This window comes from Typopeltis vanoorti, chromosome 15 (genome assembly GCF_054136105.1).
Source record: "Typopeltis vanoorti isolate ZY-2024b chromosome 15, IOZ_Tvanoo_1.0, whole genome shotgun sequence".
NCBI classification, from domain to species: Eukaryota; Metazoa; Arthropoda; class Arachnida; order Uropygi; family Thelyphonidae; genus Typopeltis; species Typopeltis vanoorti.
Genome location: NC_143563.1, coordinates 88415240 through 88430464, shown reverse-complemented (window position 1 = coordinate 88430464; position 15225 = coordinate 88415240). Strand labels below are relative to the sequence as shown.

General features: G+C 35.6%; 1 protein-coding gene across 1 annotated transcript in view; it reads left to right on the top strand.

Moving 5' to 3' along the window:
- Window positions 1–7981, top strand: part of LOC150098958 (carnitine O-palmitoyltransferase 1, muscle isoform-like) — an 87612-nt gene extending 79631 nt beyond the window's left edge. Inside the window, exon 6 of the mRNA XM_090405415.1 lies at window positions 5807–7981. Within this exon, the coding sequence (XP_090261541.1) occupies window positions 5807–5998 (192 nt within the window). The 3' untranslated portion in view covers window positions 5999–7981. The remainder of the gene's footprint in view (window positions 1–5806) is intronic.
- The last annotated feature ends 7244 nt before the right edge of the window (window positions 7982–15225 follow it).

Genomic DNA, 15225 nt, shown 5'->3' with positions numbered 1-15225 from the left:
CTTACCTTTCTCTTTATATTTAGCAGTTGATTCACTCATTTTTGTGTTCTTGTCCTATCTTTGCTCTGGGCTCGCCTTGTTCATTTTTCTTTATTATTTCAAGTTTTTCTTCCAATCAGATTACTTTTCGAATCATTTTCACACTTCTATTTTTTGCTCACTAATTCTTTTACTCATGATTAAGGGTTAGGAAAATAATTTAAAATAAAAAAGTAAAGAATACAATTGCACGAGATATGATCAACAAAATGCTATGTAAAGCAGACGACATAAATTTTGCTGGTAAATTTGGAACATAGTGTACATGGAAATAGTGTAGTATGCCATTAAAAAAAACTTCTTAAAATGTTTCAAATTGCTAACTAAATTATTTCATCCTGGTGAGTGATTTTTTGTTAAAATAATTAGCCATAAAAAATGTATAGATTGAAAATTTTTACAATCTGTAACATTTATTTTTAAGATGTATATAGGCGCACTAATCGAATTTGGGTATAGAAAAAATGACGCACTAATCAGGGGCGCATTAATCGAGGGATTGCTATCTGAACTTTTTAAGGTATGGTGTTCTAAAATACTTTTTAGGTGGGCAGGATTTTTGACAAAGGAGTGAGAATTGTTTGTGAGAGTGGCTAGTAGCTTAGCTAAATGTCTAGCCAGTTTGTATGTGGGAATATTTGTACTATCCACAATAGGGTGTAAGGGTGTACCTTGTTTGTGTGAATTTTTGGTGCTCCATATATCCTAGATGTTTTAACGTGGAAGGGCTTGAGTTTGTTTACTTTTTCTTTAGGCCACGAAATGACTTTTTTCAGTAATTTATGCACCTTATTCTTTTGTGTGTGTGTTGGTGGGATTGCAATCTATAATTTTGTATGTTGACTGATCTTGTAGAAGTGTGTGCATTTTGTTTTCATATTCTATTGTATCCATCACCACGGTTGAGTTTGTTTGCTTTTGTTATGATAATCTGGTTATTATTATGTAGCTCTTTTAGAGCAATGATTTCCTTATGTGGATATTATGTGGGAAATATCAGCAGTAAGTCAGTAAATAATTATTTACTTATCTTTCTGCGTTCTGATATACACACACGGACAAAGAAATTAGCGCACCAAGAAGGAAGCATAGGATTCAACTGATGGTGTAATGATACAGGTGAGTGATGCACATGATGGCAAAAACAGAGCTGAAGGACAATTACAAAGAGATCTGTGGTACGCAATCCGGTCATCATCAATAGCGCGTTGCACTGCCTCGTGTGGCGTTACATGCAGCGTTACGGTCCGGCATGGTGGCGAACAGACGCCTGATGTTGTCCTGCGATTTTGGCACGGTGGGAGCTGGCGTTTCAGCTGCTCCCAAACATGCTTGATAGGGGACAAGTCCAGGGAGTGGGCAGGCCATGGAAGTGTCTGTACATGACGTAGGCAGGCATGGGCAACTCGAGCCGTGTGCGGACGGGCATTATCCTGCTGGTATAGCGCTCCTGATATCCCAGTCAGGAATGGGAGAACATGGGGCCATAGGATGTTGTCCACATACCGTTACCTCGTCAATGCACCACATACCGCTACGAGGGGCGATCGGCTATCGTACTCTATGGCTCCCCAGACCATAATGCCTGCAGTGCGGGAGGTGTGGCACTCGATAGCAAGGTCGGGATTGTGTCCTTGGCCAGGGATCCTCTACACCCAGACACGATCATCTGTCCCCAAGATGAAGCGGCACTCATCGCTGAAGACCACACGTCGCCAGTCTATGGCGTTCTATGTTGCTCTCACCTGGCACCACTGCAAACGGAGTCAGCGATGATGCGTTGTTAATGGGAGCGCACGTAAGGGGTGCTGGGATTGTTGATTCGCCTCCGAGAGGCATCGGAAATGGTTCGTGGGTACACAGGCGCCCCTACATCTGCCTGTATACTGGACTGGGTCACCGTGAGATCCCTCCGTGCTTCCTGCATGATCCGTCGATCCTCTCTAGTGTTGGTCCTCCTGATCCGACCAGTGCTGTTCTGCCGTGTGGCAGTGCTGGAATGTGTCCACAGCTCCCAACACTGTCGGATGGTATGGTCACAACGGTTCATGTGCATGCCTATACGGCATGCTGACCACCCTCCGGTTTTCAGGCCGATGATCAGGCCTGTGTCAAAGTTATTAAGTTGCTTAAATCGACGTCTCTGGCATCTACCCTGCATTACTGTCATCGGCTGGTGCTTTTTGCTTTAATCGGCTATCGACTACATGCTGGTTCGTGCTTGCAGCGCCCACACACCACAGGGTGTGTGGGCATGTGCAATCGTACCAAACTTGGATCATTTGTATACCACCCCACACTCTAGCTATTTGCTTAGTTTCACCGTTGTACCATGTTTTCTTTCAGGTGCGTTAATTTCTTTGCCCATGTGTGTATTACCATCAAAATTAGTCAACATGTACGATGAACACATAAGCCTTTCTACACATTTGGTTGTAAAATAGTTGTATTCTTAACAGAGATCCCCTTCTGATGCTATGAACAAATCAAAACACTCTTTGACCTGCAGTTCCTTCTTTCACATGTTGCTTGAGAAAGTTCTCTTGCATCAATTCAATAAATTCCTGTTCATTCTTATCATGAGATTTCTCTTCTACCTCAGTGTTTGGATAATTAAAGTCACCCATAATGATCACTCGTTTAGCACCCATAAAGTTAAATTGGTGATGCATTTCTTCTTTCCCTGCAACTGAGTCGCCAGATCTGTAGCAACATCCTATCCTATATATTTCATTTTGTTAGACTCCACTTCACACCAGATAGCCTCAAACTCACTTCAAATGGGACATTGTTTTCTTGCGTTTCTACCCTAACTGGACTTAATTCATCTGATATCATTAGTAGTACTCCTCCCTCTCTCTTACCTCTTCACTCATTCCTAAAAATAGTATACCTGTTTCACTCAATCCCAGTTACCATATCTGATAACCAAGTTTCACTAATATCAATAATCTTAGTCTACATCATATTCAATAAAGCAATGCACTCAACCCCTTGGTTTTTTGTTTCTGATTCTCTTTGGCATTTGTGTATACACATAACAAATTACCACTTAGCCTATTCTTATAATTAGATATGCAATCTATTTTGCCTTGTTGTAGAACTTTCTCTTTTCCCTCCCCAGACATACTCAAAAGGCCCAAACCCAAAGCATATTTTTCTGTCCCATTTTTGCATACCATCACTGAGCTGTCACACACATATTTCCCATTCCTCCCTTGATGATTTAGTTTCCCTGACTCTCTGCATTAGGTATCATTCCAATAAGTAATTTTTTCAGGCTCCTGATGCCAAATGAATTCAGGTGCTGTTTCTGTATCTGTTATACAAGTCTTTTCTGCCATCAAAGACACCTCACACATATCTAAAAACCCACCTCCATTTCTTATACAGCCTCTGCATGGAATCATTTGCTATCATTGACCTTCTTAACTCAGTATTGTCATATATAGGAATAAAAATTGCAAACTTGCAATTTTTATTCCTTCACATTTCTTTCTTGCTTCTTCCAACAGACTTTTCACATCCTCTCTCATACTATATTTGTAGCCACTCAAGTTATTAGTACCTACCAGAACTACCATCTATTTGACTTTTCTTTTCTATTTTTCAATTATGTTTGTCATATCTTTAATTTTTGTCTCTAGGAAATTTTCAGGGGAGGCAGGATTTGCTATATGGCAAAGGTCTAGAACCCATTGTGTCAAATGACCAGGTTGTGCCTGTATAGTCTACTCTCACTGTAGCAGACTTGAAGGAACCATAGAAATAGTTCGCTGTAATGAATTTCCTCAGTTAGTCTTAATATTTTGAGCTTTATCCTAGACTTCTCAGTTGTTTGCTACATTAAATGATTTTTCCCATAGGGAGTATTCATTGTATTTGATTGTAGTTTTCAAACTTCTGATAAGCAATGCAAAGTAATGATTTAGTTTCCCTGACTCTCTGCATTAGATTGCAGGTTTGAATCCATGGCCATGTCAGGATGATGTTTGGAATTGTATTTTGGAAGGAGATGAATTTCATTCCCTAGTGCAAGACTGCTGACTTACTTACTGGAGGCCTGAAGTAGCTTGAAAAGTCCCATGTGTTCAGTGTATAGAGTCGAGTTCCCAGTCTAGATAAGAAATGAATAAAAAGTAATCAAAATAAAAGAAAATTCCACCCATGGTATTAATGTACTGTTGGTGGGATTACAACCATTCATTGGTTTATAACCTTTCCTGGGTGGGAGTCTCACACACACACACACACACACACACACACACACACACACACACACACGCATGCTTTACTACGAATGTCCGCTTCACTATAGTAGGTGGCTTCACCCAGCAAAGAGAACATATGTTAAGGAGAAGGGAAAGCTCCAAAAGCGACGCTTTTCAAATATACACTGACGGAAGCAAAACCGAAGGGAACGTCGGTTGTTCTTTCATTGCATACAACAGACAGTCCATTATACAAGAACGCTGCTCTAGGCTGCATCCTCTCTGTTCCAACAACCAAACAGAACAACTTGCTATAGTTCAGTCACTTACATATCTCTGGGAATTAGAACTCAACACCTCTCATCAAAAGACAGCAACAATTTACAGTGATAGTAAAAGCACTATAGATGGCATAAAAAAACAAAACAACCATATAACATTAATAGAACAGCCAAGAAATCTGGTTCGGAATCTCGCTCGAGAGGGATGGGAAATCAAGTTCTGCTGGGTGAATGCGCACAGTGGGGTAGCAGGAAACAAGAGAGTGGATCAGCTGGCTAAAGAAGCAGCTAGAAACGAATGGCTAGAAACAAGTTACCAAAAGTACTCAAAATCTGCTATAAAAACACTTGCAGAAGAGAAAGCCTAGACTTGTGAGAAGAAGAATGGAAGACATCAAAAAACGGATCAACAACTAAAGAATTCTTGCCAAGCATCAGAAGCAGATTCCGGCTGAAAAGACATCATTTCTTCAGGTTTAATCATGCACAGGACACAGAAAACTAAGACGCTACTTACACAGATTCCATATCCTAGAATCGCCATTTCTAGTCCACACCTTCAACAGACTGTTGACCACACACTCTACGACTGTCAGCTACTGGACTCCATCTAGATGTCCCTAATACAACATGTCATTACTTCCGGAGACGAGTGGCCAGTATCAAAACAGAGACTTATCAAAAAGTATTACTCAGAATTAATTAAATTTGCCAATAAGATCAACTTCCATTGTTTGTAATCTAACATAAATTGTTGATATTGTGTGAATTATATGGTGTTAATATATGGATATATAAAAAAATAAATGTAAATATGAATATTGATATAAAAATATAAATGTAGATATGAATATTGATACAAAAATATAAATGTAAATGTTAATCTGTGCTTCTAAGCTACATGTAATATAAGCCTTGTATGCAGTGGAGCATTTAGGAATTAATTTCCTCCTGGTAGGGTTACTATTGGGAGGAAAATGCAAAACACACACACACACACACACACACACACACACACACACACACACACACACACACACACACACACACACACACACACACACACACACAAAACTAGAATATAATTGAGTAGAATAAATGCTAAACTAAGATATTTCTTTTAAATTATTTATTATTATTATTTTTTATTCTGAGTGATTGTAATATTTATTTCTTATAAATGTGTGCTGTTTGTTATTTAGTCCATTCAAAATGGTTTTGAGCTAAATTAAATATTATTTACTTATTTATTATTTTCCCTCCTTTTTTCAATAGCTTTGTCCTGGCGGAGGATTTGGACCAGTTTCAGATGATGGCTTTGGGATTTCTTACATGCTACCTAATGATAACAAAATCTTCTTTCATGTTTCTTCTAAACATTCTTGTCCACATACAAATTCTAAAGATTTCCTTAATTGTTTATTTGAATCATTTGAAGAAATGTTAGCTCTGTTTCCTGAAAGTTAAATTAGTTATACCTGATGACACATGAAATATTTTTCATAGATATAATACATCACATCTTAATTTGACCATTTAGTCAGTAGTGTTTTTTTATCTTATTTCTGAATGTGTAATACAAATATTTTTAGCCATAGATTAAAGATACTCTTCATTGTACTATTTTTCATTAAAAAGAAACATTAGCTGAATCATATCTTAGTGAAGTGGATGTTATTTTTTTATTATTTATAGAACTATATTTGTCAGTCATTAATTTTGTATGGTATTTGTTGCACGGTATTTATGCACTTTTAGTGTGTTGAGTTGAACTAAAGCATAATTTTACAATTGTCTCGTATTATGGCAAGTACTATGTGAACAAATTCAGTCACAATAACAAACATCTGGGAGTCCAGACCAAACCTTGGAACATTGTAAAAAATTTCCTATTGAAAATTATTACTGTGGTAATAATTTTAGAAGTTTTCATAGTGAGAATCAACTGTATATACACAGCCGCAATAAATGTACTGGTATTTTGCCTATGCTAGTCTTCTCAAAGTTTTGGCAAGTGGGACAAAGTTCATTGAACAGGACTATGTGTGAAAAAAGGAACATTGTATGTTGAGAAACACATTTTCTACCGTTATGTCATAAGAGGCATAACAGTTCATTTTCATGTCAAGACTGTTGTTTTATAAATAAAATTATGTTCTAGTTATGACAATTATTTTAGTTTGTTTTCTGAATTAAGTTATATTTAATCCTTCTTTGAGATCATAAGAATATGCTTCTTGTCTTGCTGCACAAAGCAACTTACACTCTTTTTTTATCATGGACTAGAATAAAATCTGCACTAAGTAATATGTAGAACTGAATTTCATACATATAGAATTTATTTTCTAAGTAATTACAGCTTGTTTCATTGTTGAAATGGGATCATCGTTGTGAATTGGATAGCCCAGAAACCTTCAATCTTAAAACCTAAGCAGAATAATCCTGTATTAAACAGAATAAACAAAGCACTAACAGCTAAATGCACTTGATTAATAATGGTTATTTGTTTTGTCATTAGACTAATGCATTTAACATAATCCTGTAAATATGTTGTAAATATTAGTAGCAGTTAAATTACTACACTAAATAATCTGGAATCTAGTGATTTTGATTTCTAAAATAAAGTAGTCCACATATGCACTACACATCTTTAGCAGGGTAGGTTAAAATCAGTGCATCAGGTGTGTCCTTCATGAAGCTGTCTACCAAAAACTGACAGTTTGTTACTAAATGTTTTCCTAATAAATGTATAAAATTATATTGATAATGTATAGGATAAAATATAATAGGAATTGTATTTAGGTAAGAATTTATTAGCAATAAATACTTAAAATTTATAATAGTTAATTATCAAAGAAGAGCCTTAGAATGCTTCATTTTGGCCATGTAAAAAATAAACTAAACAGTGGATATTAAAGATGCATCCTTATTTCATAGCAGACTGTCTGCTTAAGCAGTGCAAGCTAGGGCAACTCTGATGCTGAGGATTGTATTCTCATAAGCTCTCTGGTCAATTTTCTGAATTTCAGTGTTTATATTTATATATATATATATATATATGTTATATGTTAAGGATACCAAGCTATTTTAAACCTGGTTTTACTCCATTTCCCAAGTAAGCAAACAGACAAACAAGTCAAGTTTGTGCCTGCAAGTGATGCAAGTCTAGCTGACCCTGCATGTAGTGCAGGGTCAGCTAGAACAGGTTACCATAAGGTGTTTTAACTTTATTAAATAAAAATCTCAGGAGGAGATATAAATGTAGAAAGTATTTTACCTTGGGTATAATAAATGTTAAAGATACCAAGCTATTTTAAACCTGGTTTTACTCTATTTCCCAAGTAAGCAAACAGACAAACAAGTCAAGTTTGCTCCTGCAAGTGATGCAAGTCTAGCTGTCCTTGCACGTAGTGCAAGACCAAGGCAACTCATGGTAAAAGTAGAATAAGCTCTGATCACTAATCTTAATATTTACCCTTAATGCAAAGCACATCTCTTGGAGAAGATGTATGATGCTTTGTATTAAAGGCAAGGGCCACTACTCAGACCGGTTTCGACCTTTATTGAGGTCTCATCAGTGGGAGCCAGGCTAGAAATACCAAGATTTTAGTAATACAGAGCTTATAAGTATTTTACCAGAACAAGTTGCCATAAGGTGTTTTAACCTTATTAAATTAAAAATCTCTGGAGGAGATATAAATGTAGAAAGTATTATTATACCCAAGGTAAAATACTTTCTACATTTATATTATTATACCCAAGGTAAAATACTTTCTACATTTATATCTCCTCCTGAGATTTTTATTTAATAAGGTTAAAACACCTTATGGTAACTTGTTCTGGTAAAATACTTATAAGCTGTGCATTACTAAAATCTTGGTATTTGTAGCCTGGCTCCCACTGATGAGACCTCAATAAAGGTCGAAACCGGTCTGGGTAGTGGCCCCTTGCCTTTAATACAAAGCATCATACATCTCCTCCAGGAGATGTGCTTTGCATTAAGGGTAAATATTAAGATTAGTGATTAGAGCTTATTCTACTTTTACCATGAGTTGCCTTGGTCTTTCACTACGTGCAAGGTCAGCTAGACTTGCATCACTTGCAGGTGCAAACTTGACTTGTTTGTCTGTTTGCTCACTTGAGAAATGGAGTAAAACCAGTTTTAAAATAGCTTGGTATCTTTAACATTTATTATACCCAAGGTAAAATACTTTCTACATATATATATATAGATATAAAATAATGATGGATCTTTAAATATCCCCTATTTTATTTATTTTACATTGCTAAAATGAAGCCTTCTAGGCTCTTTTTTTTTCATAATTACAATTATGCACTGACTGAGAGTTCAATTATGAAAAATGCAACTCTCTGACCTAGGATTGCTTTGGTACTGAAAGGGTTTTTGCCTTCTTAAGGTTTCTGTGAGGTCTCTGATGAGAATCAACAGTTCAAAACTGGAACAGCAGTCAGACCATTGAAACCTTAACAAAGCACTAATGAAATGTGAATATACAGATGCCTTGAAGCAGCACTAATGTCTTTTAAGTACTGCAAGCTAAAGCAACTTTGATGCCAAGTACTGTATGCATTATGAGCCTTGTCAATTTTCACTCTTTCTATATATTTATTTGGCTATGAAATTATTTCATTATTTTTTCTCCTGTTAAGAATTGGATATATCTATATGAATTAGTATGTATCTGACCACTAATCACTTGTCTATTAAAATCCTTGGCATATCCACTAGGAAAAGTTAAAAATATCTTTTTTTTATATTTATTGTTAATTATTTCCTATTTCTTTCTTATTTTAAAAGTTCAAAGCTGTGGTAAATAGAACTGAAAACATTCCAGTTTTAATATAAGTTTAAATATTTTTAAGTATTTTCAAATATTTTCTCTCTAATATTGTTTTGAGTATGGTTTTAATAACCAAAACTGGAATGCTTCATTCATCCTCCCTTTTTGTGATTTTTTTAAAAATTTATTCTGTAACCTGTAAGTGCCTTTGTGAGAGCTCTTATACCAAATAAGCGGTTAGCAGAGTAAGATGGAGTTGGTTCTATTTTGTGTACTTCAGAATGAATATAAAAGAAAAATATGAAATATATGTAAAATATATATACATACATATTGATAACATTATCCAAAGGAAAATTAGAAGAATTTGGTCATGTAAGATTTAACTGACTTAACTTCAAGTTATATTTTGAATATTTCAAGAAAAATATAGTAATAAATTTGTGCAAATTTTAGACATATATTTTGTATATGTTAATATAAATATGAAAAGTCTTTTTTTTTTTTTTCCTCATCTACTTTTCTTTCCATGAATGTGTTAAGTTTTTAGTGTTATCAGGTATTCCTTATTGTCCATAGACCCTAGTGACATGGAGATGTATTTAAGATTATAGGACAAATGGTTTCCTTTATGTGAAATACTTGAATTTTGATTACTTTGTGATATCAGAATTTTTAAAAAATGAACAATAATCCGTCCATTATGGACCAGAAACCAGTCATTGTAATTTGTTCATTTGTAGTTTATGTACCAGTAATTTCCAGTTATATAATGTGTACCTTTGCTCAGGGATCTCTTCCCTATTCATTCCATATTGTACAAAATAAATTTTTTTCTCCTTTTTTTTCTTTTATTTTTATTTTCTACTAGACTTTGACCTTCACACACCTTTGCTCATCCACTATTAGTATGTTTATGCTAAATTTCTCTAAACACACTAGACAAGAAAATGAAATATTTCTGCTTATGATTGTTTTTGCTACGATGAGAGATGGTATTTATTGTGGTTGTAGTGAATAGGACATCAGCTGGTAGAATTTGAGTAAATTTATGAAGATTATTTACATTAATAAGTTTTTTTTTTCTGTTGCAAATATTTGATTTCTTTCAAAAACATTATAGCACTGTTGTTCACCAGCATAGACTGAAAAGTGATGCTTGTTGTCCTATAAAATCCTAAATATTGTTCCTGATGTCCTCAGTTTTTTTTTTTACAGTAACATTTTTGAACTGTTTTCTTAACTTTTTTGAACTAATCTTAATCAAACAGACAGTATCCCTATCTCTAAGTTTTGGAAAGTGATTGCTGTTAACTGTTTATACCTTTTTTAATTATTTAATTGTACATCTATTTCCATGTCTCTGAACTCTAATAGTGTTTTCTCCTACTGTACAACTGCAACTGAGACACATGATATTATACTCATGCTGTATGTATGACTTGCTCTTGTATTCAGAATTAAATGTTACCAGTTCTTCTGCCTTTTAACTGAAAGAAGCTTATGACATGTGGAGTGAAATATATAGAAGTTGTAATTATATTTAGTTTTTTTCTTATACATGCGAAGCTGTTATTCAAAAATTATACTATACTATCCCCCTAGGTTTTCATCTTAAGTCTTTTTTCCTATCCATTCTGGTTAACTGACCTTTAGATTCGCTGTGTTCTCACATTCTTGAATGGTAACAATGTCAAGATCTTGTCTAATATCTTCATTTTTAATGTGATTTATTGATACCATTACTGGTGTGATTATTTCCCAGGATCCTCATATCTGTGGTTTCTAGATTTTCATCAAATATTTTTCTTCTAACCCAACTTTCAGATCTATAATTTAAGATAAGCACTGTCTTGTTTACCATACTTTAGCATTCTGATGTAAATTGATTCAACTGGCTCTCCAACTATATCAGCTTTCTTACTTGATCTCTCTCTTTTTATTTACACATTTCCCCACAGACAAGCCTAAGAGGTTACAAGATCTATAACACAACAGCACCATGTGGGGAAAGTTATTAAGGAAAAAGAGTAATCTATGGACATATTTCTTGAAAATCTGGGGCTTGTATTCATTGGGAAAAATAGTGTGGGAAAGGTTATTCCAAAAGGTTGGTGGAATGTAGGAAGATGATACGTTGGTTCGATATATTTGGAGTTGATGGATTGTGTATGGGTATTTAGCAGTCAGTGCTCTAGTTCTTACATGATTGGAAGAAAGTGAAGGAATGGTAATAGCCAGTTCATCAGAACAATGCCAGCGAAAGTGCCTATATAAAAAAAGAAAGCATAATATAAAAACAGAGCACCTGTGTGAAACTAACTGGAGTAATTCTGAGAATGGAGTCACCTAATTAGGTGAAGTGTCTTCTTCCATATACAATGTAGAATTCTTAGGGAGGTTTTGGGTGTGTCACTCTAAATGTGAGAATATTATTCTAAGGTTGTTGGATTTGAGATTTATAAAGTGTTAGGAGTAGAGTAGAAGAGAATTCGTGTTTTGAAAGAAAAAAGAATGCCAGGTTTTGTAGAGGCTGATGAAACTTGATGTAATATGTTTATGTCAGGAAAAGCTGGATATGAAAGTTAGTCCAAGGAAGGAAAACAAATCTTGAAAGGATATATGAACATTATCAAAGGAAAGATGCATTGTAGTAAGGTCTTTCTTGTGAGTAATAAGACAGGACTGTGTGTGTTTTAATATCACTGAAATCCATTGACTTATCTTCACCCCACTTAAGAATGGTGAGGAGATCAGTGTTTACAACATTGATTATGGGAGATCTTGAAGCTTCAATCACTTGTGTACCACACGATTTCTCAAATGAAGAAGACTAATGAAAAGTGTACTGTAATCAGCAAAACTACAAATAAGATTTGAAGGCAGAGAGAGAGAGAGAGAATGTCATTAATGTAAAGAAAAAGGTGGAAGTGCACCTTAGGGTTCTGCAGAACTCTGAGGAACTTCAGCACTGATGGAAAAACTCTGACAAGACCAAAGAGGAAGCTGACAATCCATTCATGAAGGGTAGGAGAGAGACCATTTGGTAGTAGTTTGTTGAGAATGCCATGATGCCAGACACACCAATCAAGTACCATGGCGTGTATCCCAAGATGGGATACAGTTGGCAAGGAGGTGTGCTGTAGAAAGGAAATAGCAGAATTATTATTATATTATATTATTATACTATATTATTATTTTCCTGACCCCCATGGAGTCACAAGATTCATTTCAGGAGCTCAACACAAAGTTTATCATGCCACTCCTTAAAATCATCCACAGTCTGCACGTTCACTGCCCTCTCAGGCAATGCATTCCATTCTCCTACCACTCTCCATGCAAAAAAACTTACCGTATTTTTCGGACCATAAGACGCACCTTTTTACATAGAAAAATTGACTGAAAATTGGGTGCGTCTTATGGTCCGAAGGTAATATTAAAATACGAATCTTTACACTGTACTGAAGCTGTTAGCAAAGTTGAAATACTGGTTCAATATGTTAATAAAATTAATAAGTACGCCACTGAAGGTTGGTACCTAAGTTGTCTCGCTGCATGTGGGTGAATCGCCAATTTAGAGCGTCAGTAGTCATTAGTGTGTAAACGTATGCACTTTTGTACGGTTCATTTGAATTATTTTTTATAAGTCGTTAAAATTTTTATCTTAAAATTAGAAAAAATGAGTGTAAATTTGTCATATGAGCGAGAAGGTAATTTATTGAGCTAAATCAAATTGCAAACATGGATGAAGTGCCTCTAACTTTTGATGTTCCTTCAAATCGGACAGTAGATTCAAAAGGCACCCAAATCAATAGTGATCAAAACAACAGGTCACAAAAAAACTCACTACACTGTAGTTTTAGCTTGTTGCATGGACAGAACAAAACTATTCCCCATGTTAATCTTCAAGAGAAAAACGTTACCAAGAGATGAAATTCCTCGTGGCATTATTATCCACGTTCAAGATAAAGGCAGGATGGACAAAACGGGAATGAAATTATGGATGCAAAAGATGTGGGCATAAGGTCCAGGTGCGTTGTTTAAAAGGCCTGCGATGTTAGTGTGGGATCAATTCAGAGCGCATAAAACAGAATCAACCAAGAAGCTTCTAAAAGAAATGAATACAGAATTAGCTGTCATTCCTGGAGGCCTTACTAGTCAATTACAACCCTTGGATGGATCTATTAATAAACCATTCAAAAATTTTATGTGGGAAGAGTGGAACAAATGGATGGCAAAGCCAAATCACGTTACAAATTATGTTACAGCAACAGGACGTATGAAACGGCCAACAATTTCAGAAGTATGTACCTGGGTGAAAATTTCATGGGAAGCTGTGAAAGAAGAGACGATTATAAAGTCATTTAAGAAATGCGGGATAAGTAATGCAATGGATGGTACCGAAGATGACGCAGTTTTTGAAGGGAGTGACAACAATAGTTCAGACAAAAGTAATACGAATGGTGACATTAACGAGACGAGTGATAGTACCGAGAGTGAAGATGAACTGAATATTGCTAATACAAATGATTGCAACAATAAATAAAAATTAAGTAAGAATTTGTAAATATCTTTATATAATAAAATATTTTTTTCTAAAAATCATCTGATAAATTTGGGGTGCGTCTTATCCGAAAAATACGGTATTTCTTACTGTTTTACTCACCACCTCCTTTTGTAACTTTTGCCTTCTATCCACCAAACTCTGCAGTCTGCATGCTCTCTGTTTGTCCTCATAATGAATGTTGTACAGTCCTCACATACTTTTTGTTATCTGTGTCTGCACCCTCTCCAAGGTTACTTCATCCCCTTCAAATTCCAGTGACCATTTCTGAGCACAGAAATCCAGGTGTGGTCAGATCAAAGCTTTATACAATGGGACCAGCACACTTTAACCTCTTGTGGTCAATGTTCTCCTCAACATTGCCGCAGTTCTCTGAGATGTCTTCACAGCCTTTGCAATATGTCCCCGGAACTTCAAATCTCTATCCACAATGACCCCGGGCTCTCTTTCTTCCTCTACTTCTTACAGTATAACTCCACCATGTGAGTATGAAGCATCCTTTTGTACTCACTTGGTGAGTATACTGGATCCCAAATTTTAAAACCTTGCATTTAGTTTCGTTAAACTGACATCACCATGCCTTTGCCCATCTTTCCAGCTTATTCAAATCCTCTTGAAAAGCCATAACAGCACCACTATTACTAATAACCCTCCCAAGCTTCACATCATCTGCAACAAATGAACATCTTACTGTAGTCCTGTGACAATATCATTGGCATAAAGAGTGAACAGCAATGGTCCGAGGACTGAACCCTGTGGAACTTCACTCATAACCTTCCTACTCCCTGATACTTGTCCACATACAAATCTCTGATATCTATCAGAGAGCCAATCACTAATCCAGTCCATTAACCTTCTATCCAAATCCATATGATGCAACTCAAAAATTAACTTGTCATGTGACACTGTGTCAAAATGCTTTGGAAAAATCCAAAAAAATGACAGTGTATGCCTTACCTTCATCCACTGCTGTTGTGATTTGATTGTAAAAGGTACCAGATTACTAAAACAAGAATGCCCTTTAACAAATCCATGTTGGTCTGCATAAATATTACCCTCATTTGCTCAATTCTGTATGTATATGGATTTTTACCAGTTTCTCCAAAATCTTAACTACAGAACAAATATAAATAGGCCTGTAGTTTGATACATCCATTCTGCTGCCACACTTATGCTGTGGCAGCAGAATGGATGTATCACTCTCCAGGAACCTTCCCCATTGCAAGATTTTCATTAAACAGCCAAATTAACATCGCAGTAATTTCTATAGCACATTCCTCCTTAAAACACATGCTAAAATTCCATCTAGTCCCTCTGCCTTATTGATA